At 45.6% G+C, this 23,761-nt stretch overlaps 1 protein-coding gene across 11 annotated transcripts in view; it reads left to right on the forward strand.

Annotated features, from left to right (window-relative positions):
• ATE1 (arginyltransferase 1) overlaps positions 1-23,761 on the forward strand; it is a 56,816-nt gene that overhangs the window by 9,784 nt on the left and 23,271 nt on the right. For 5 of the 11 annotated variants that reach the window (XR_014000261.1, XM_081158324.1, XM_081158323.1 and 2 more), the window contains exons 7-11: positions 1,035-1,163; positions 2,044-2,172; positions 4,116-4,148; positions 11,958-12,139; positions 12,861-12,960. Coding sequence is in view for 10 of the 11 variants with exons in the window: in XM_081158324.1 (XP_081014450.1) it covers positions 1,035-1,163; positions 2,044-2,172; positions 4,116-4,148; positions 11,958-12,139; positions 12,861-12,960 (573 nt within the window). In the remaining variant the exon portion in view is untranslated. The remainder of the gene's footprint in view (positions 1-1,034; positions 1,164-2,043; positions 2,173-4,115; positions 4,149-11,957; positions 12,140-12,860; positions 12,961-23,761) is intronic. The other 6 variants (XM_081158320.1, XM_081158325.1, XM_081158327.1 and 3 more) reach the window with 2 other exon arrangements.

Genomic DNA, 23,761 nt, shown 5'->3' on the forward strand with positions numbered 1-23,761 from the left:
TGACACAGTGTAAACCTTAGGACAGTACATGTTGTCAGACGTGTTTTTAACAGCTTTCACTCTTACAACTTCTTGGCTATTCTGATTTCGTTATTCGTGTTTCTCCTTCCCAAATTGTAAAAAGGGAATTAACACGCCACTTAAAGTATTTTGTGACGAGTCATTTATCGTTTGATGGTGAATAGTAATGCACTCAGGGAACCGGGCACACCCACCAGTAGCCCAGTGGCAGCTTTTACTTCTTAACGTAGTGGCACCTGGACGGATCAAGACTTGTCCACTGGGTGTCGCCCTTCCTTCATAGGGAATGGCTTCCCGAGGCATACGTCAAACTTCCAGTTATGCCTTTTTATTACGTTGCTTTTGATTTTCTGTTTCACTGTCTTGTTTTGCTAACCATTTTAACTGGTTAGTAAATAAATAGTGGTAAAATAAACGTTAGCCATGTTTGCAATTACAGTTTTAACTCCTCATTTTACATGAGCAAACTAAGGCACAGAGAGGTTAATTCATCTACTGAGCAAGACAGTGACATTAAGATTTGAGGAGAGGAAACGTGACTCAGAGTCTTGGTCCTTTGCTTAATGTCTTTCTAAAGGAAAGGTGGTAAGTTAGGGTCAGCAGCCCGCAGGACAGTGTCCAGAAAATGTATTCACGTGGCAGCCTTTCCGACTGATTTATTGCAGGCGAGGTGCACGCAGCTGAGATTAAAGAGTGTTTTATTTGTCGTCTGTATCTGGAGTGCTAGGAGCATTCTGTCATTTTACAGGGGATGCAGCTTATGTTATTGGGTCATAGACTGTAGTCGCAGATTTGGGACAGGATTCTCTGCCTCCTTCATGAGTCTCTAAGTCGGAGAAATAACTTAAGTTTATTTACTAACTGGTAGATTTTTAATGTTAAAATATTCTATGTTTGTGCATTAATATTTGTATCGGAACATTTGGTCCTTTTTGGGGGGGAGTAACTGTTGATATGTACTCCATGGACTAAACTGATGAATTAACGAGCATTGTTTTTAACTCCTTCTGAAGGTGAGGGTTGTGAGATCATCTCCACCAAGTTCTCAGTTCAAAGCCACAATGCTGGAGTCGTACCAGGTCTATAAACGCTACCAGATGGCTATTCACAGCCACTCGCCCGATGAGCCAACTGTCAGCCAGGTCAGCAGGCCAAGCTCAGTCTTCTGTGCACACGGAACTTTCCCTTCCACCCGACGCCACTTTGAATTCTCGGTTTACTTGTGCTACATTTTACTTACATTCAGTTTGCAGCATATCTACAGAGAGAGAGAGCTGGATTAATGGACATTCTGAAAGTGCAGATTCTACCTAGTGCCAGACATGTATAACTTCAAAGCGGAAAAGTCACATAAAATGAATTATCTTTATTTAAAATCACTATGTTCAGATGCATTCATCTAAAAGTAATAGAGGTCTAAGTAAAAGTGTTTATGAGAAAAATGCAAAATCTTTTACTCTTCACAGTGGACACACTTGGCACAGCACGGTCTATACACTTTCTCCCTATTTCAGGTCATGTGTAGAGGGGCTCATAGCTACCTCACTCTGTCCATGCTCAACTGAGGGGACTAGAAAAGTGAGATAGAACATTTGAACAGAAGTCCTCATTTGCTTATAATTTTATAAGTCAAATTATCCAGGAAAAATCTGGAAGGGAAAAGCTTAAAACACTATGTCGTGGTGACAGAAGTAGTGGCCGTGACCGTGACCGTTAGCCGCAATACTGACTCTAGGGTGTGCAGAAAACCACAATAGGTTGGTAGAGGAAAAGCCAAAACAAAAGAAAAATACATTGTCTTGGCCCTTAGGAGTTAAGATTTTCAAAGATACTAGTATAAAGCGAGTGCTTCGGGTTCTGTGCCAGTCAGCTCGTTCCGGGGCTTACTCGTTTCCTGGAAAATGCCAGTGCTGAGCTTTGGAAGTGGATTTGCGGAGATCCTACTCTGGCCTCACCTTCAGAAGCATGTCATCAGGTGGAGGCGTTTCAATAGCATTTGCTTGTATCTTCCTTGCTCTGAAGGTGAGGTTAGTACCTGTCTCCTTTGAGGACCCAGAGTTCAAGTCGTCCTTCAGCCAGTCCTTCTCTTTGTATGTCAAGTATCAAATGGCCATACACCAGGATCCACCCGATGAATGTGGGAAGACCGAGGTACCTTCATTTCCTCCTGTGTGGATGAGGTGGTCTGTGAAGCATAACTAACTTTCTTAGGCCATTTTCACCTGCTGAGTGGAGTGTATATTACTCTGCATTTTCAATGTAGGTTACTGAGTGTTTATGAAAGTGAGTTATACATGTGGATATTCTAAATCCTCAGGAAAAGGGCAGGTTCTTACTCAGTGTCCTGTCCAGGAACCTGACTGTAGTGTGTGTGTCTGTTGTCGTCGGGCTGAGTCAGCAGAGGTCCCTGCGTGCTCCTTACTCGCCTGCCTTGGTGCACGGAACCCTATACCTGCATACCTGTGAAAAGCTCAGTTTATTGATTAGGCACATAAGAGATTGACAACAATAATGATGATATAGTGCAGTTATATGCTATAATAAGTTATGTGAGTTTGGTCTCCTTCGTAACCAGTCTGATAACTGAGGGGCATATATGGCCTGGATGTGCTGGACACAGGGATGTTCACGTCTTGGGTGGGACGGAACATGGGATGGCGTGAGATCTCATCCCTCTCCTGGCAGAAGCTGTGGAGCAAGCACATCACCTTCCTTCCTTTGAGATTGTTTAAAACAGCACTGAGGTTGTGCATGAAGTTTATGGAGATTATCCACAAATACCCAACTAATGTCAGGACAGCTTTTCTCTATCTGTTTGTAGACAATCATGATGTTCACAATGTTACCATTTCTTTTTAACAGAAATCTTTAAAAGGCTTTAAAAAATGAATAAATCTTTTTTAAGAGAAGTTTTTAGGTTAAAAGGTTTGTTTGAAAGAAGTTCACATATTTGAAAGACATAGTCCTAGGATTAATAAGTAAGTCTGAAAAGTAATCTGAATGATTTTTACTTTACAAGAAACTTTAAAATGGAAATGTCAAGCCTTCACATGAAGATGATAGAATGGTCAGCCCCTTACATGCCCAGCGTCAACACTGTCAACTCTTAGCCTTATTTCCCCTTGCGACTTTGTTGAATTATTTGAGAACAAGTCCCTGAAATTATGCCCTTTTATCAATAATACTTTGTCTGATTCCATCAGGTGATTTTGTATAAATTTAAGACTTACAGCGATTGAGCCTATTTCAGGCTCCTGTGCCTTCATGGAAACTTTTCTAAGTTAGTACAGAGAACTTCCTATGAGCAATTTAAATGTAAGGAGACCTGCCCTTCTGATGGGTGCTTGTTTGGGGGAAGGTTTATCTTACATTCAGACATGATTAGGCAGTAAATGTGGTCATGAAAGGGAAAAATCACAGCGCGTCCATTCTGACCTCGTGGAGAAACAGGAGGTAGTAGAACACCGGTCTGTTGTGTGACCACGGCCACCAGGTGGCGGCCTGGCGCCAGGACAGGTCTGCTCTTGGATCCTGGGTCAGCCTGCCCGGGGGTGGGGGAGGGGGGGTGGGGGTTGAGTCCTGTATCCACAGCGTGTGAAGTAGGATAGATGCTTTCCTTCTGCTGTTGGTTAGACCAACTAGGCATTGAGCGTGGTAGTTACAGACGAACTTACAGACACTTTCAGCTTCATTTTCCCCCCTTGTTGGTCTCTGTATTTGAAAATAAGTTATGTTTAAAAAGTATTCACTGTATCAGACTGACATTCCCTTCAGTTATGCAAACGAACCAGACACTCATGTATCTAGGCATGTTCTGGTTTATAAATACCTGTCACGTGATCAACAGAACTGGAAAGATGGCAGTTCTAATTTTTCAGTAAGAGCACCTAAAGTGAACCTAAAAGTCTTCATAAAATATAAAACCACGCTCTCATGCGCTGTGTAACCCGTCCAGAGCACAGAAAAGTGCGCTCACGCCCTCAGTAGGCCCCAGCCTTTTGAATGCCATTAAACAGTTAATAACCTTCCCTTTCTTGTTCTCTCCTGCTGCCTGTTTATTGGATGAACCGGATTCTATTCAACTGTGACTGCAGTTCACGGGATTCCTTTGCACCTCGCCTCTGGAGGTAAGAGCTCACTCACTGGCCTTAGTATAAGTAAAAGCTGCTTTAATTTCCCAAGAGTATTGAGAAATTTACCTACAACGAGTTAAGCACAGTTTAGTGAGTGCAAAGCTCCTGTGATAGGAATAATCTTGTCGCGAGCGCCAGCGGTCTCTAGCAGTTGTTTTTTAGGTCTGCTTTTCCCATGAAGTCCAAGGAGCCCCACGTTTTATGGCCTCCTCGCAAGGACTTGACAAGTGAACAATGCTCCCTATTCACTCGTCCAAACAGGGAAAGTTTGCGGTTTTGCTGTGGGAATTCATTTACTAGGCCAAATAATTTTAGGTAGCTGCTTGCATGACTACAAAGCAGTTGATTTCCTTCTAGTTAGCAGTTACAAAAGTAAAATATACATATTAACACACACAATCACTTATCCAGAGCATAATTCTGCCTTTAAGAATGTAAAAATAGGAAATGTATTTGTATAGGTCTTTAATATGAGATACATATATATGTATGTGTACAAATATACACATATACATAAAAGCTTTTCTGTGACGTTTTAAAAATAGTTTGAAATGTCACTTTTAGAATGGCTCCCATATTTCTCCTCCTTTGCTGTGGAGAGTGTGATTCTGCTGGTCATCCGACTGTGTGAACCTTTAACTCCCAGCCTGTTGCAGTCACTGTGAGGTTGGGGGGCGCATAGATAAGTAAAGCATTGTCCTTTGAACATTTTAGCTGACAAATACATCTTAAAATACTTCTAAAAACTTCTTTTCATAGGTTTGCCTCAATGTTAAGAATGTTAAAATACTACATAATGCCTACAGTTATTGGGAATACATGGACCTGTCTTGATGTGGAGACATTTGGTCTTGCTCGGAATCAGTGGTCTAAGTGTGCAAGCAGCATCTATAACCAGTATTAGTATGACCAACTGTCAGTTTATAGTACTTGAATTACTGATGATATATTCTATATATTATCAGTACTTTGACCAGAGGGCTTTTAAAATAAATTTTGTCTTGATTGTGGTTTTCTGCTAATATTTATTTCTAGGTTTTCTGCTTATCCCTAATTCATGCCAATCAGATTTTTGGGAGTCGCCCAGTATTTCAAAGTCAATTTGAGTTTTTTTACTCAACTCAGTGTCGTTGACATGGTAACCTTGTGTTGACCTCTGTCTCTTGAGCAGTTGCTCCTTAAGAACAATACTTCCTGGAAGTTTCCCTGCAGGAAATTGGAGGCCGGGGGACAAGTGTTCCTAAGCGCTAGCAGGGAAGGCCCAGGCCATTTCTCTGGTGACCCCTCCTTTGTAACAGCATCTCAGCCTTACCAGACAACCCCACTCTACAGAGTAGCAGGGGCCACGAGGAGACTTGGGACAAAAGAAAAGAACATGAGCATTTATTTGTTTATGAGCTAATTAATTCAGTTCATGAATGAATGTGTGTAGGCATTCAAGCAGCAAATACTCATTATGAGTCCCTACTATGTGCCAGCAGTTATTTTAGACTCTGGGGATGCAGCATAGGTAACAAGACAGAAACGTTCTCACTCTCTGGGAGATTGTGCCCTTTTCTTACCTTAAAGGTATTTGGGAAATAGCTGAGAGTTTTCTCTTGATATTTTTCCAGCCTGGAGTTTCACAGGGGCCACCTGCTGATGTCATTATTGGCTGCTACCCCCCAGTCTCCACGACACTGAACTCAGCACTCTGTTCCTTTGCCCCTGCAGAGCCTGAGAGCCAGAGCAAAGCTTAAGCAGGAGAATGTTTAAGTCTCTAAATGTTTAATTTTTGCCACTAAGCTTGTGTTTTAGCTGGAGAAGAAAAATTGCAAATATGGTAAATACTGAAACACCTTTGCTAATTTTGGATAAAAGAAAATTAATTCTGGTAGAGACTGACATACCTGAGACGTGCCGTTGAAAATGAAGGAGACTTTAAATTTCACTTTGTCCACAAAAGCTGCTGCGAATGAACCATGTCCCTTTGTTGTAAGTCCTAAACAGTTAGCCGCCCTGTGAATCTAGCGAAATTGTCAGGTTATAGTAACTGCATCAGTAATGTGAGCCGCTGTCATTTGAATGGAGCCATGTGTGGAGAGTCTGTTACTTCCCTCGGTGGGGCTGACCCTTTTACATTCCTGTAAGCTGAAGACTAATAGAGCTCATTAAGCTTTATGGGAAAAGAGCTTTTATCACCTCGTCAAGTCAGGCAACATATTTCCATTCTACTCCTAATTTTGTGGGCTCTGTGCTGCTGATGTGTACTCCCTGCTAGGTTTACATTGGGCCTCTCCCTCACCGACGTTTTTATTGACATTTCTAAGTCTGAATTACATTTTGTGTGGCACCACCTACAGATGTCTTCAATTAAACGTAGGTAAATAAAAGGGATTATATGTCAGAGGCTGAGAGATTCTTGAAATTCTCTTGAGTTGAGCTCTGCCAGCCAGCCCAGTAGGGGGCAGTCTCTGTCATTTTGGAGGTGGACAGCCACAGGACCGGCCTTTGTAAGGAAAAATGAACCTGTGTGACTGCAGGTTACTGAGATTTCTCTTCAGATGTTCCTAGTCCTTCATTTCAGGTCAGTTAAAATATCCTTCACTTACAATTATTATAACTTACTGAGAAGCTAGCACCCGTAGTGCTAAGCTCTCAGCTTGCTATGTTTCAGTTCTTACAGAATGTCTCTGAGGAAGATAGTCCCCACTTTCTTATGAAGAAAGTTGAGCCTGGAGAGGCAGATGAGTTAAGCTCAGTGTCACAGCTGCTCGAATGAGACGACAATACGAGAGAGGAAGGAGTAGATGAATGACACTGCTCTAAGACTCTTGTGTTACATGAAGTGATGCAACATCATCGGAAGGAGGGCCGTGATGAGTTTGAGATGTGGTCTGTAAACGCTAGAGCGAGGTTTCCGGGCCATGGCACTGTTGACACGGATCAGTTCAGTCGTTTCTGTGGGTGCTGTCCTGTGCATTGCATGATGCTTAGCAGTATTTCTGACTTACACCCAGTAGGTGCCAGTAGCACCCTCCCTCTGAGCTGGAACAAAATGATGTTGAACAGAACATGTTAATATATTGTGATTGTGTTTTAACACGGTGTACCACAGAGCAGTGTCCAATGAGAGAAGCCCTCAGCCGAAAGCTGGGAATTCCTTCTTAGCATTTCCCTAAATTGGCTTCCTGGCCTTCGCCAAGTCTGTTAATTACAATGAGTACACACATATGTACAAGCAATTTAATAAAAGGTTGAGATGAGATAGCTGGCTGTTAGATAAAAACAATTCTCTTACGGGCATTAAACTAATGTTTTGGGTTATTTGTTCCGCTGGACACATAACCTCTGCCCCAACCAAATGTTAAAATAACCCAGACAATAGAAAATCAAGGCCAGAACTGCACTATTGAAGGACACCAGTGATTTTTCATATGATTGGGATCATAGCTCCCATTTCACAGTGTTAGATTTTTACTTAAGTTGGAGAAATGTTCATAATATTACTAAAAAGTCTTGGGAAAAATGGTCTTTAATTACTACACAGCAATTGCTCATATGAATGTACTGTAATCAGCTTACTTCATAATGTTGTTTAATTCGGTTCTTCAGAGTACTGACTGCCAGAAAATTAGGAACTGGTTGCATTTGATTTTTAAGTCACTTACACAAAACTGTGGGATGTTAGCCGTGAGCGTGATATAGGCAGTTTTCAGCTTAACCTCTTACTTCCTTTTATGGACTATTTCAAATTTTCAAATTTAGTGCTTGTTTTTTTAAAGAGAGAGTGTAGATTTTGATGCCACAGTGGTTTAACACACCTTCGGGTTTCTATTTTTAAAATGAATCCAAAGTTTAGTTTATACAATGTTTCATAAAACTATTAACAAAAGGCGACACAAGGAATAAGCTGCTGTAAAACAATGCATGCCCTTAATCAGGGGCTTAAAAAGACTACCTGTGGGGGCCCCTGTGAACTGTTAAAAAAAATTCAGACACCAGTTGTCTAATTGTAGATTTGTGTGTGAACAGTTGTGTTTTGGGGGAGGTACTTTTGGATGCCTTAGAAGGAAGGAGAACACAGGCCCTGCCCTCTCAGCGCCCCTGAAGACCTTCGCTGGTCCTGCCCTTGAACTCCCCCTTCCCCCGGCGTCACCTCTGGTGCCTGGTAGATGACTCACCCTTTGTCTGTTGCTTTGAGTCTCTGTAGTGCTTGTTTTAAGCATAACTGAGGTGTGGAGGCAGATGGGTCGGGGGACAGGTGTGCTCTATCAGAGTAGATAGACACACACTGACTTTGGGAGCAGTTTGATTGGAGGCCTGACCTGGCCTATTAATATTGGTGGCGGCTCTGCGTGGTGCCTCTGGTGCTGTACTGCACAGCTCATTAATCACCGAAGCCATGCGTCCTTCCCAGTGTGTAAGGCGGGTTTCTTTTGTGTAGCAAGTGGTGAGCTTTATTATGTTTTTCCTGTTGTCAGCTAAATCCTTGAAATTGAGGAACTTCTGAGAAATAACTTTGTATTCTTTCACATATCCAAATCTGTTTAAACTGCAGGCATGAGAAGGACAGACTATTAAATTATTTATGAGGAAATTAAAGCTATCTGCTACTTGTTTAAATAACTTTGCTGTTAAATGAGTGAGCTACTACTGATGTAATTTCATGGACATAATCTTTTAGGATGTGCTGTTCAGACCCCTTACACCAAAAGCTAAAACTGACCCAAATTTGCTCACAGTCTGCAGGATGCTTTTATTTGTACATTGTTTTTAAAAGAAGTTAAATTACTGTCTTGGGCCAGCTTATATAACTCCATGGTTTTATGATTGTATTCCTTAATCGACTCCTGGATGTTAGGTTTCCTTTGTGCCGTAATGGGGTCAGAGTCAGTCCTTCTGTGGCCTGTTTTTCCTGAGTAACTAGGGCAGCCCATAGTTATATAAAGTGCTTTGCAGGTGGGAAAACCCTGGCTTCCACGTAAATTGAGAGCTGGGAATAATGCCTGTGGTAGGACAAATTGCCCATTCAAACCAGTGAAGCACATGGAAACAGGTTACTAAATGGGAAGCCCAGGGAGAGAGAAGTGATGGATATTGGAAACTGGGATGTAACTGCAGTTTTAAAAAAAATTTCAAGCTGGTACCACAAGTGAGACTGATCCACATGTGGGCGTAACAGAGCACGCTGGTCATTCACTTATGAGAATGTGCTTATCGAGTCTGTACGTGTGTCCTTGACACATAATTTTGAATTAATGAATGAACAAATACACAAATAGATTTAGTGACCGAGAGGGATGCACTAAACTGAAGTCATGGAAGAATTTAGACTCATTTCAAAGGCGTCTAGCGAGCCCTCGACTGGGAGGTTTCTGGTCGTCAGCAGCTTCCACCTTCACTTCCCGAGCTGACAGTTTCTCTGTCCCTGTGCTGCAGCCTCGAGGCTCCTGCAGGGCTGTGCCTAAAGGCGGAGTGGTTCCTGTTACCTCAGGGCTTCCTCTGAAAGACAGTTTTTATAAAGTCCCTAAGAGAGGAGTTTGTTTCTTTCTCACTGGAGTATCCCGGTTTCTAAGACAGGCTGTTAGGCTTCACGTTGTGTAGCTGCAGGGGTCACTTCAGGTGTGTAGTTCTAGCAGGCTGGTGCACTTCCCTGTTTCCTTTTGGTTAATGCCTCTGCTTGTTTACCTCTTCTCTTGAAACTGTATTTGCTTCTAGGGAAATGGTGACTTTCAACAGCAAAGCTAAATGTGACAGCAAATGCTGAAACCTGGGTTTGACATAATTATTAGAATGAGTGGAAGCTCTTAAAAGTTTAAAGATGGCCCTGCTGGGTGCGGCTCAGCGGTTGAGCATCAATCTATGACCTAGGAGATTGTGGTTCAATTCCAGGTCAGGGCACATACCCAGGTTGTGGGCTCGATCCCCAGTAGGGAGCATGCAGGAGGCAGCCGATCAATGATTCTCTCTCATCATTGATGTTTCTCTCTCTCTCTCTCCCCCCCTTCCTCTCTGTAAAATAAATACATATTTTAAAAAAATAAAAGTTTAAAGATGTATTTATTGCCCAAGCAACATTGTAACTACAACAGTGGAAGTTACAGAAACCACTGATGCTGGGGGCGCCTAGTAAGTCCTTTCTTACTTGCTGCTGATGGTGAGCAGCTGTGCAGGTTCTTTCCCCTTCCCGTCCTGGGCTCTGGAAGGCGATCGCCGTGTGCAGCCCACACTTACGCAGTAGGGAGTTTGGCTCCCCTGCCCTTAGGAAGAGGGGTGTCCACACACGTTCTGGATTCATGGGAAGTTGTCCTCCTTCCTCACTAATTTGTTCTGTGACGCATGTGAATGTGGACGCGTGGATATTCAGTGTGTGCTTCGGGTTACAACCACGGCCACTGTATCTTGTTGCCCAGGTTATCTCGGCTCGGGCCATTGGGAGCTCCTTCCCTTGCCCCCGGGCCCTCTGATGGGGCCCCAGCGGTGTGGGCCGGCTTTTCTTTTCCGAGCACTTCCTGCTTTCGGGCACCACAGATACTCCAGGCTCATCTTGCGTGCCTCGCCCCATCCTGGAGTCAGCCATTTCTCCAAGAGAAATGGTTCTTGTTTCTTTTCTGGTTCCTCTTGCAGCAGAGTGGAGAAACCAAGATCTGGGTCCTCGGTGTGCTTGTTGCTACTGGGGTGTCATTTCTTTTACCATCTGACAGAACAAATAAATATATGGGTGTGACTGACCCTTGTGTGATCATGTGTGTGAGATACACACCTGTAAGTATTTCTGTGTGTGACCATCTGTCTGTGTTACACTAAACAGGAATTTGTACTCCTGTCTCCAGCTCTGGTCCATCACCCCGTGGGCCATGCTAGCCTCTCCCCCTTCCTGTCTGTAAATCCCCACACGCACAGCGGAAACCCGGCTTCTGCCACCCGCCGTCCGTTTACGTTGCTGTTTAGTTCCAGCACAGATGGGCTCAGTAGCAGAATGGTTCACCTGCAGTGCTCTTGGGAAGCAGTGTTCTCAGGTGCTGCGTGCAGATTTCCTGTTGCCTTCATTCTTTCAGACCCGAGGAGGTTACTTAGGTCAGCACCTTTCCCTCCCAGCCTCCGTCAGTAAGGTGGTTTCTCTCGTCATTCCCCGTGGGATCCCCAAACCTCCTAAATGCCTTTCTTTTAATTTGCATACACGAGCATCCATTTAGTACTAGCCAGCTTTTTTTATGCTGCTTTGTAGTTTTCATTTAACAAGTTATATTTTGAATCATGCTGAATTTTGAAATGAGAAGTATCACTCAAGTCACTATTTACAAAAATAGTTACACTTTAAGTTTTTTCTGTGGGATTACAGCTACGTTAAAGTAACGATGAGGAAATAGGTCTGTTTTCCCTTGGCTAGAAAGACTGTTACAGCCCCTTGTACTACACAGGAACTGCCCTGGAAGAACAGTGCAGTCAGGCGCCTTGTCGGAGCCGGGTGTCGGGACAGGTCTCCTCACCCCGCCCTGTCCCTGTCCATTCTCCACCTTTTCTCATACACGGTTTCTTCCCCGCTTTTGTGTGGAACAGAAAGATACAGCTTGATATTTACTCATCCTGTAAGATTTATGTTGCTTACTGGCAGATTTTAAAACAAGCTGAACATTCTCAATTGATTTCTCGTTTTCCTTCTTGGTCAGTGTTTCTACTCGTAAAACACTTTGCAGGGCGGGACTGCAGAGGAAGGAGGCCACAGACAGGAGCTGTAGGACAGTAGATTCATTACTAAGGTTTTTGATAGAAAGAGAAAAATGACATACTGCTTGTGTTTGCGTGTCTGCTGTTTCACAGCCAGAGAACCCGCCTAACGGACCGGACTGTGGCTACGGCTCCTTCCACCAGCAGTACTGGCTCGATGGGAAGATCATTGCTGTGGGGGTGATCGACATCCTTCCGTATTGTGTGTCCTCTGTGTATTTGTACTACGATCCCGATTACTCATTTCTGTCCTTGGGCGTCTACTCTGCGCTACGGTGAGTGCCTGAGAGCCTTAGACAGTTGTGACGGGTCAGGTAGAACTTCCAGTAGTTCCTCGTCTGCGCACGTCCCTCACAGATCAGCAGGAGCCCTGTTGTGACAGCACACATAACCTGTTGCTGCGTAGTCTCTTACGCTGGTGTTTAGAAATCCCACTTCTAGACCTGAGGCCAGCGCCGGTGGTAGTCCCGGGCCCCGCCTGCTCTAGTGCGCAAGGAGTCGTCGTGTTTGCAGGATGCCTTTGTTGCGTAGTGTATGCATTTGCGCTCCTGTCAGAGCCACTCATGGTTCCTTAGTATTACGTTCTTTATTTATTTTTCTTGTCACTTTTGTGTATGTTTTCATAAAGGTCAGATGGATCTGGTGTAAGTGGATTAAAGCAGCGTCTGTCTGTGGGAAGGAAGACGCAGTTAGTAAAGTATACAGAGTGGGATGGGCTCCCTGGCCCTGTGCCTGACTCGGCACCTGCTCAGACGACAGCCACTTCCCTTTAGGCTCCGGCTCATATGTGCTGCACACCACAGGTGCCTTTTGTGCATCTTCCTGACAGCCTTTTAGTAAAAATCGTCTCGCGGAGTTTTTAAAATGCTTTCAACACTTGGATGTTTTTGAGAGCTTAGTATCAAATTTTATCAATTGTGTGTCAGCAGGTTACACAGTACGTTGAATATTGGAACTAGATTAATTGTATCTTCATCTTTATTCTTCTTTTGGCAGAGAAATTGCTTTCACCAGGCAGCTTCATGAGAAGACACCTCAGCTCAGCTATTACTACATGGGTTTCTACATTCACTCGTGTCCCAAGATGAAGTATAAGGTAAGGGGAGCTCACATATGTCTGCTGTGGATTCAAACTATGAAAATTAGTTCTTTCATAGTTTCACATCATAATGTTTAACTTGCTTGTATATTTCTAATGTAAATCATGAGTTATTTTTAAACGTCTTAAACTTTTCTAGAGTCTAGCTGGTTCGTTGGCTTGAATAGTGCCTTACTCCTGGGTACTCGGTAGTTGTTTAATGTGGGTTAATCTGCAGTATGTTAATAGCTGAACACATAGAAATCCTAGCTATTCTGGGTAAATTTGCATGTTTTTTCCAAGTGAAGCCTGAGAAAAATTGGTTTAGAAGTCAGGAAATTGGGGGAAAATATAATGATTCTGCCACAAAAATTAAAGCTGAGTCGGCACCACAGGGGTGTTAGAGTTTGAGGGACCCACCATCAGGCCTGAAGCAGGGCAGGTTGGCGTTTCAGGGGGAGGACCCATGAAGTCTCCGTCGACCAGGGGTCTCCTTTGCGGCTGTAGCCGCACCGCTGGTGTTTCTTGGCCCTGTCTGCTGTTAACACTATAAATAACACTGTAAATATATGATATTATCAGTTCATGTGCAGAGTATATGAGTGCTGTTCCAAACAATAAGTTTTGAAACAAAATAAGTTTATAAATTGCTAATTTCAACTTTGGATTTCCTGTAGTGCTACTGACATGCTAAGAGATGCAAGTGTTAGGTTATTGGAAATAGTACCTAGCGGTTTTGCTGGCATTTTCCAGTGTGTTAATATTTTCTATAGCCTAGTTCTTTTTAAAATGCTACTAAACTTGATTTTTTTTTAAACTTATTAACTAATTTTTAAGATCTCCATATTGATGAGTAAAGAGTATGAGGAATATTGGAAGTACTTTAAGAACAACTTAGAATTTCAGGATTCCTAATTTCTCACTTTGAAATCCCCAAAGTTAATTTCTCTTGGGAATTTAGAAACACTATTGAAACCTTTAAAGTTAGGGTACAGCCCAGAGTGGAAAGGGAGGGGACTCAATTTAACCATTCAAACAAAACTTAAAGTTTCCCAATATATTGTATTTACATTGTACCTTCTTGGGAGAGACAGTTCTGAAAATTTGTAGTATAGTTAGTGATTTAGTAGCTATTTGGGAGATAATGATAAAATATTTGGATAGTAAATTAATTTTGTAAAGCCAGCATTTTCCTGGCATGGTTGAACACTTCTTAGGTCCTTAAGAACGTGTTGATTTTAATCTTTATATTGTTCGTTTAAGAAACTTATTTCCACTGCATTATGATTGAAGATAAGCCACTTTAGGTAACTGAGGAGTCAGTATATTTTTATTTAGTCAAGGATATTTTACTGTATTTGGAGCACATGAGAACCCTCGGCTATGAAGGAATAGCACAGCTGCTTATGAAAGTGGGATTTTCAGTCAGAAAATGTGCTGTTCACAGTTGTCAGGCAGATGTTGGTCCAGGCATGAGTATTTCTCATGACAAGTTGAGGGTCAGGAGCTAGAGACCAGTAAAAGGTAACTCACAGAAAATGAATTGCACACTCTTGTAAAAGCTCTCATTTTTAAGATTGAATGAGGGTAAATTTAACATATAACTAAAATAATAGTTAAAATGTTATCTTAGACCATAATTAACTGTTTAAAGAATTGATAATGACATTTTTTCCACATTATAAAATATACATGGAAAAATCTACACAAGTTTTCTCTCTGAAAGGAAAACGGAGTATGTTTTTGAATAGCAATGTTTCTTAATAACCAAGACGGACCTGTCTCTGAAAAACCTGGTGCGTGCTGGACACTGGCAGTCTGCTATAGCCATGCAGATGTGGGCTGTGCCCTAAGGGGGCTCCAGCTGAGGGGCGTGCGGGTAACTATAGTGCAGCACCTAAAGGGGCCCCGGTGACACTCAGCTGTAGCTGAGACTGGAGTCGCGTGTTATTGGGGTTTAGACAAGTTAGATCCCAGACTTCACAGTAAAGACACGTGTTGTGTGATGCAGAGCAAACTCAGGTGTTTAACAGCAGGTTCGATGCAGGTCTGGGTTTCCCCATGGACGGGAGTCACTCTGTGCCGAGCTGTGCAGACACGTGTCCTGAATGGAGCTGTGCTGATCTGAGAGGTTTCTGATGGCTCACGTGAGAGTTTTGGCAAAGTCCCTGAGTGTGCACATGCAGTCAGACCTCGAGGTGGCCGTTTGACTCAGATAGTTCATCCTTATGAGGCATTTTATTTATACCCTGGCTTGAGCCTGCAGGACATTTCTTAGCATGATGACACATTTTTATTTTGCTTGTCTTGCTAACAGTGAGCACTGCAGGTGGAGGTCACACGTGGAGCCTCCATAGCTCCAGAGTGGCACGTTTCGCAGTCAGTTCTCGCACAGTGCTCACGGCTGCTGGTTTATAGCAGTTACGTCTTCGAGCAGCGTAGTCCCTGAAATGCAGTACTTCTACTGCATTCCTTTGGATTTACCGTTGCGTGTGTCTGTGTTAAATGACGGTGATTTACGTGCACGTTACATAGTCAGACATGCTTCGTCTGTGGCCACTGTCTCCGGTGTGAGGCACAAGATAGTCGCGGAGGACGGTTCCGAGAGCTGGAAAGTAGTGGTGATGAAAGGAATTGTCTTCACGTGCTGTGCTGTCATCACTCCCGTTGACTTACAGTAACTGTGGCCACTTTACTGGGACTTGGTTCTGTTTTAGCATAAACTGGTGTCAGTGTGGGGACTCAGGCATTGGCTGAAGTGAGTGGAAAGTGTGTGTTCACCCTGGAGGAGGTTCTCCGTGGAGGAGCTGTCCTGCCGCAGGGGAGGGGTTGTGTGTCCCCTGGTCTGCTCTCGGCTCCGGTGCCTGCTGGCCATGCAGCACTGCAGGCCACTGCCCGTGGCTCACTCAGGAAGGAATGTCCTGTCCTGTCCTGGGGCTCTTTGTAATTGTGGTAAAACATACATAAAATTTACCATCGTAATCATTTTTAAGTGTACAGTTCAGAGGTATTAATCCATTTCCAGAACCCCTTTCATCTGGCAGAGCTGGAACTCTGTACCCATGAAGCATAGCTTCTCGTCTCCCCCTCTGCCCCCCACCGCCGTTCTGCTTCCTGTCCCTGTGAAGGCGACTCCTCGAGGTGCCTCATAGGAGAGGACCGTACAGTGTCGGCACTTTTGTGACTGGCTTGCTTATTTCACTCAGCACGATATCCTCAGGTCCGCCCATGTTGTAGCAGGTGTCAGGCTTCCCCCTCCTCAAGGCCGAGTGAGTCTGCGTGTGCCGCGTCTTGTTGGTGCGTCTGTCCACGGGTGGACACCGGGCTGCCTTCACCTCCTGGCTGCTGTGAGTGCTGCTGTGGACCTGGGTGTGCAAATGGCTGTTCAAGTCCCCGAGTTCAGTTCTTTTGTGTTTATGACCCCAAATGCAGTTGTTGCATCCTATGGGAATTTTAGTTTTAGTTTTTGAGGAACCACCATGGTGTTTTCTGCAGTGGCTCCACTATTTCACCGCCCGACCAAAGTCACACGGGGGTTCTCATTCCCACAGCCTCTCCAGCACTTTGTGTTGCCTGGTTTCCTTTGTTTTGACAGAGGCTATTCTTGTGTGTAAAGTGGCCTGTGTACCTCTTTAAGGTCCAGGAAAACCTTCCCAAGAAGCCGCCCAGCCCATGGCACCCGTTCCGTCTGTCGGAGCTGTGCCTCTTGTCCACCTGAGCCCGTCACTGACAAGGGGAACGGAGTGGCCTTGTGGCAGCTGCGACGTGCTGGGAGGAGTTGCCTCCTGGAGCACTTGGTGCTGCGGAGGGTGGTCCCCTGGCCAGGCGTGTGTGTGCTTAGTCTGCCTGCCAGCCAGGATTCATTTTTAACCCTCACCTGAGGATATTGTTTCCATCGCTTTTCAGAGAGTGGGAGGGAGAGAGAGAAACATCGATGTGAGAGAGAGACCAAATGGCTGCCTCCTGCACACGCCCCAACCAGGGCCAGGGATGGCGCCTGCAGCAGAGACACCGCCCGCGGCTGAAATCAAACCTGGGGCCCCTCAGGCCGTGGCCGATGCTCTGACCACGTAGCCACACCAGCCAGGGCCAACCAGCAGTTTTTAAAACTGAGCTGTTGGTATATATTTATTATACATATATTTATATGTAGTTACTATATATACTTTTTAAAATTGAGCTTTTGTTTTAAATATTTTTAGTTTTCTAAACCTTTTTTTAAATCTTTTGAGTTTTCAAAATGTTTGTTTGCATGTAAAGATTAATTTACATTCTCTCTTTTGACTCCTTCCTGCACATTTCAAAGATACTTGATTTCCTTTGAAAGTGAAAATTGGAGTATATAGAAATGGTGTTAGAATAATTTTAGAAGTTTCTTTGTGTTGTCTGGGGTTGCGGCTCTAAGGCCCGTCTGGCCAGAGCAGACGGGGACCGGGCTCTCAGCTCCGGTATCGCGACTGGCTGGACATCAGATAGCTGAAGCAGCAGAAAGGGTTCGAAACGTCAGGAAAGAAATGAAGCCTGTTCACCTGTGATTAATTATCCTTAAACTCTGCCTCAGCTGACTGTCTAGCAGCAACCCCGGAATTCTGCAGCATTTGCCTGACAGGAGGTCGTTGGCATTACCATTATAAAAGCACCTCCAGAAAATGGGGGTTTACAGAGCTGCATCTGCAAAACCACGTGCCCCTGAAATCCCCAAGCTCCCAGCTTTTCAGTTTTCTGACCAGACAAATTAGCAAATGTTGTTTCACTGCAGTCCTGGGTGGTGCATCTGGCACACGTGGTGGTGACGTGCTGCCTCCGGTCTGAAGAAATTCAAGTGGTCTCGCCAGTTACCCCAGCACAGGACAGGCTCCGCAGCATCCGATTCCCTGATGCTATGTCCAGTGACCACAGGATAATGTTAGTCAGGGGTTTTTTATGCCTCCTGCTGGCAGTGGGAGGTAAAAAAATTCACATGCTCATCACAAATGCTTGTTTTTAAAACTGTCACATGCTGAACTTTGCTGCATCAGAGTCAAAAGCAGTTCCTTGTGTTCTGTTTTGAGCTGCTCATTACAGATGGAAAGTGGGAGCTCAGTGTGGTTGCCCTGCACAGAGTTTGCATTGACTTCCACTTACTTTCAGCACTCTAATGAGAGTTTGAAGGATTGAAATGCGTGTACCTGGCTCTGTCCATCAGGTTCTGGCGAGGGTCTAACTTCTGACTTTGGAGAACCTAAGAGACTTGGTTTTAATCAGAGGTAAATGTAGACGGGATCGAAAGCATGTTTACTCATGTTCCTTTCCCGTTCTTCCCGCCTCTTCCCACAATGAAACAGCTTGGTTAGTACACAGTTCCTGCCCTTCGAAAACTTCGGAGCTTTTGAAAGACCCTGATGTTGGCGCTCTGCCTGACCTCCTGAAGAGGGAATCTGCTTCTCCCTCTCTGCAGCCCATCCGCTGACCGCGGACACTGTTTTACATGCTCTTGAACTGTCCTCTGACCGCGGGCACTGTTTTACATGCTCTTGAACTGTCCTCTGACCGCGGGCACTGTTTTACATGCTCTTGAACTGTCCTCTGACCGGGCACTGTTCTGTGTACCCATGAGTCTCCCTCTCTGCATGCCATCTCTCTCATCTGGAAGGGGACTCACTTATCTCTGCACGTGCAGCTCACAGCTTCCTCTCCAGACCAGGCTCCTACACAGGTCCCCAGGGCAGCCCCGCCCACCCCGCTCCGAGTGCTGGAGCTGGGCGGGCCTCTCCCTTCCTTTGAACCCTGTCACTTCTCAGTGCTTGTCTGTAGCCCTCCCTGTGCTCTAGCCGGTAGGAGTGTGATCGGGCAGTGGTCATGGAGGGCCTCCTTTCTATGGGACATGCCAGACGCTGAGGCAAGAGGACCAGGAGCCGACATGGTTCCTGCTGGTCGGGTCCCTGAGCAAACCGTGTCTTATCTGTCAATGCCCCCAGTGCCCAGAAAACTGACTGACAGAGAATTCTCCGGCTCAAAGTGTCGGTGGTGCCGAGGGCTGAGAAGCTGGTGTGAACGGTTGCCGCTGCCTTCGAGGTGTGTGGGGCTTTGCAGGGCTGAGTTACGGAGCGTGATAGACTGCGGCTGTCAGAGGAGCTGTCAGGAAGATTAACTTGGGCTCACATCACAGTGTTGGGATACAGTCTCCTGTGTGACGCACCAGAGACTTTTCTTGTCCTAATTCATGACCCTGGGCAGCCATAAACTCATTGATGGCCCAGGACTGTCTTAAATTTTCTCGAGGAGGCTCATGTGTGGCCCTCATGTCAGCTTACAGGTGATTCAGTGTTTTGTGCAGTGAGATCATTTAGCAAATCCTGAGGCCTGTTAGAGGGGCAGCCCCAGCACACAAGTCCCACAATCCCGATGTGGTGCTTGCTCTTCCTAGTTCTGATGTGTGCTGGGGTCTGTCTTCAGTGTTCACAAATCTTTCTGTCTCCTTGCTTTTTAGAAATAAGGACACTGCACAGCTTCGTAACAACCAGGTGACCCGAGCAGCAAAGTCGAGTCCGTCCTTCTTGCGGAGGGCACACAGGGCTGGCCTCTGCGTTCTGGGGTGGGAGGTCTTACTCGTCTCAGCTCGGCTGGGAAGGGATGTTGGCCCATCCTCTGCCCATGGTTGGAGCGAACCTGTTTCGAGAAGCCTGTATCATACGGTCTAACCATTCTCACCGATGATTCTGCCTCGGTGGTGAGTTTAGAATGGAGCCAGTTCCCACCCGTCCCTCACCCAGGTCTCTCCATCACAGCTCAGATCTTGCCTCCTGTCTGTACATGTTCTCTTGCCTCTTACGCCTTCATTCCGTAGAAGTCAGGCAGCTGTGAGGTTTTTATACTTGACACTTGGGCACTTCTAACGAGCTTGGTGTCCCTCGGTTTGAATTGGTCTGATTAGTCACCCTCGGACACAGGCAGAACTTGGTCGGAACACCACCCAGGTGGTGTGTTGGTCTTGGGACGTCATGCCTGGGCCCTCTGGTGAGGTTCCCGCCCGGGGCGGTGTAAGCTTGTCACCTGGCTCGGGTGGAACCTCCCGGGTCTCTCCCCGGTGGAGCTGCCTTCCCCCTCACTGTTAGTGAGTAACCTTGAGGCTGATGTTCTGCTCCCCGGCCTGCCCAGGGGTAGGATCTTTTTCTCTCTCATAATTTCTTCTGACTATGAGGGTTTTTAAAACATATGCCATGATTGCAGTTGTTTGCAAACATTTAAAATTTATATACTTATTCATTCTCTTAATGAAATGTTGCTGAACATCGGACTATAAAACTATTTCCTTACGGAATTTAAACATTAGTTGCCATGTTATCAGGAGAAATCATTGTTACGATCGCGCTCCCGCAGAGGGAAGAGCTACGTTCAGACTGTGGTCTCGTGCCTAGCATCTGTGAGACCCCGAGCCTCATGTCTTGTCTGTGAAATGGGGAGTCGTCGCCCCTGTAGGGCGGTGGGGGGAGGGTAATGAGGCTGCACGCGGAGAGCAGTTAGCACGGCGCCCAGCTCACAGCGGCAACTCCGTGAACACCACTGACACTAAAGCGCTTCGTTATACGTGGACGTAATCTTTACTGAAAATCAGCGGCTTCAAGTTACAGAGAGAAAAAATAGACATTTGTTTATTTCTTTTATTCAAATTTGATTTGAAAATAGAATGAACTTCCTTTTCTTTGCTCCCAGGGCACTCGATTCTAGTTTTCAGATGCTTTTCACGCCCCTCGGTGGAGGCGGGGTATCTCGCTGACCTGCTTTGGGAAGTGACATTCACTTCTGCCTGGTGGGCCTCTTCTCAGTCGTCTTGCACATGCTTCGTGCTGTTGCTGCAGGCACAAGTCTCAGGGCCTCACAGGCTAGACTGGTTTCCAAGACTGAAGTTAAATACCTGGGTGAAACTCCATTTATTTAGTGTAGATTTTCAAATCCATTACTCAGAAACACACAGTGAAGCTTGAGCTAATTAAACTCCTTTAGGAAACTGTGTGGCGATAAGCGAAGTTAGTGAGCGCGGGAGCTGCGGTAAATGACCAGGATCGTGTTGGGGGCTCACGGGAGCCAACCTACATGGACTCCCACTGGCCAAAATACGAACAGTCGGAGCGTCAGGTCGAATGACTGCAGTGGATTGAAGCACATGACTTACCTGGAGACCTGTGAGCTCCTGATGATGCAGAAGGTACTGCAGGGTCTGCTTTGTGCACCCACCGTGGTACCCAGGTGCCGCGTCCCTGGAAACTTCTGGACGGCCTCCAGATTGACAGCCTCCAGACACCTTTAGGCTCAGACCCATACAGACAGCATCACTGCAGACTCTGCGTAACAGTCACCTGTCAGAATTACACTTTGCACATCTGGAAGCTGTAGATTTCAGCTTCAGTTTTACTTACACTGTTTCCAGAGAGTTCTGACGTGGCGATTAGGCTATTTTGATTTCTCCAAAGTGTTACTAGATGTAAAGGTGATGATTAGCTCCTTAAATTTTAGGATGATGTATTTTTGTGTAAAGTCACAGATAGACGCCATGATAGAAAAATGGTCTAATTGTTAACGTTTAGCCGTGGACAGCTTTCCCTTCATACCTGCATTTCAAAATTAAGTCCTTTCCAGCCATGCACAAAATGTTAACTCTCACATCATAAAGGTCTTGTGTGTGTGCCTGTGTGGTTTTATGATGGGCTAAAAATGGGTAAGATCATAACACTTACTGAGGCATTAGTAATTACTATCATCCTGAAGATCTGTAAATTCTGTTCTAGCAACATGGTCAATGGAGTTGGGACTAATATGATATTTTAGGCTAAACGTCTTAGATGGAATGAGTAAGCTTTCTCAGGTCGTCGTCCAAGGTTATTTGGTGTTTGTAACATCATAAATTCTTCCTGATACGTTACCTAAAACTCTGTGAATAGGCTTGATTTGCCCACTCTGTGAATTGCTGTGTTTGTCGTGATCACGTCACTAATCGCTGAGAAGGGGCAGACACGGTCTGTTGGTGATCTTTTGGGCTTGCTGGACTGTGGGTCCTCGGAGCTGTTAACTAGCCCCCCGAGCCTTTCCTCGAGGAGACATTCAGGGTCGTGGGGTTTCAATTCCCCGGGACTCCTGCTGCTGCACAGTAGAGGGGGGAAAGGTTATCCTTAAACTTGGAGCATTTAGATCATTTGTGATGAATTTTCCATCATACAGAAGAAAATGATTGTCAAAGATCACACTCCTGGGATAAATAGGAGGTGGCAGCTAACTTCATATCCCCCCTGGGGTGTGATTAAACAGACTTTTACGACTGAGGTTTTCAGGCATTGAAGAATGTTTACTGGGAGAATGTAATAGCTTTAGTTAGAGACACAATCCGTCAGAGACAGCTTGCCGACTATTACAGCTGAGTACGTCCCACGAACTGTTCGTAGCTTTTAGTGATTCTGCATCTCAACTTGGGAAAGAATGTTGGGTCCTGGCCAGTTTGGCTCAGTGGTTAGAGCACCTTCCCGTGGACTAAAGGGTCTCAGGTTCGATTCCCGGTCAAGGGCACATAACTCGGTTGCGGTTCAATCCTGGCCCTGGTCAGGGAGCATGTGGGAGGCAACCCATCAATGTGTCTCTCCCATGGATGTTTCTCTCTCTCTCTCCTCTTTTCCACTCTCTCTAAAAATCAGTGGAAAAACTACCCTCGGGTGAGGGTCTACAAGAAAGAACGTTGAAAAGTAAAGCCGATCCACTTCAGGCTCCATGTTGTCTGGTCTAGCTGGGAACTCGAACAGGAAAGGGAGGAAGCAGCTCCTGGTCCTGGCTTTTCCAGGAACTGGCCTGAAGACACTTCTCCCCCGAGTGTGAAGTGAGAGTGGAGGCTGCCGGGGCCAAGGCTGCTGCTTCCCCTGCCTGACCTGCTGCTGCTGCGGAATTCAGGGGACATGGTGCAGTTCAGTGCAGTGGACGTTCCGCTGAGACTGTCCTGGGAGAGCAGACACTGGGCTGGTTCCTTTCCTTAGCCTGGCAGAGGCCCGGTTCCCCGCCGCGGGAACGCAGGCGCTTGTTCAACTGTCTCACCTTCAGCGGATTCAGAGCTGCGAGTTTGGTCTCGGCTCCCTCTGCTCGCTCCCTTCCTCCTCTATCCCCTCTTGCTCCTACGTCCTGGCACCTTTCGACCTTCAGCTTGGAAGTAAATTTGGGCTGTAAGTTGACTCCGGGAATCTTTCCTTCACAAGCTTCCTTTGTATTTTCTAGAAGAAAAAGATTAACCCGGGGTTTCCAGAAGCAAAGCAAAGACTGTGGTTAAAACTGAATTATAGTCTTTATTGTGCTACTTGCTTCCGGTAAAATAAGTAGCCTGGTCTTAAGGAAGCTTTAAGGTGCGTCCCAGGGCCTTTGCGAGCCCTCGGATTTTAATTAAAGAAGCGCAGAATACCCTCGCTTTTGTCTGCCGGTGGAAGAAATATGTATTTTAAGTTCTCACAGCCTGGTCCCAGCACATGGAGTGCATCTGCTGGCCTCGGGTCGGGGCACAAGTGGATTCAGATGTTGAGGCCCTTTCTTTGTCTGCCGGGTCTCGCCCACCGCACCACTGAGCGCGCACAGTCCAAACTCCGTTTCTGAAAACAGAGCGGCTCGAGTTACCCCTCAAGCCCTCTCCTGGGGACCGATAAGTCAGACTCTGTTTGTGTAATGAAATCAGGGAGCAGGGGTCTGCCTGGTGCTTCACTGACGGCTCCTTGGTGCTGTCTTTCAGGGAGACGACTGGGTTTAATACGCCCGCTCCCCGCTTTCTCTAACATGGGTTGCTGTGAGCTAGGTTTGTGTCTGTAGTGTTAGGGCT

The sequence above is a fragment of the Miniopterus schreibersii genome, assembly GCF_964146895.1.
Source record: "Miniopterus schreibersii genome assembly, chromosome: 14".
NCBI classification, from domain to species: domain Eukaryota; kingdom Metazoa; phylum Chordata; class Mammalia; order Chiroptera; family Miniopteridae; genus Miniopterus; species Miniopterus schreibersii.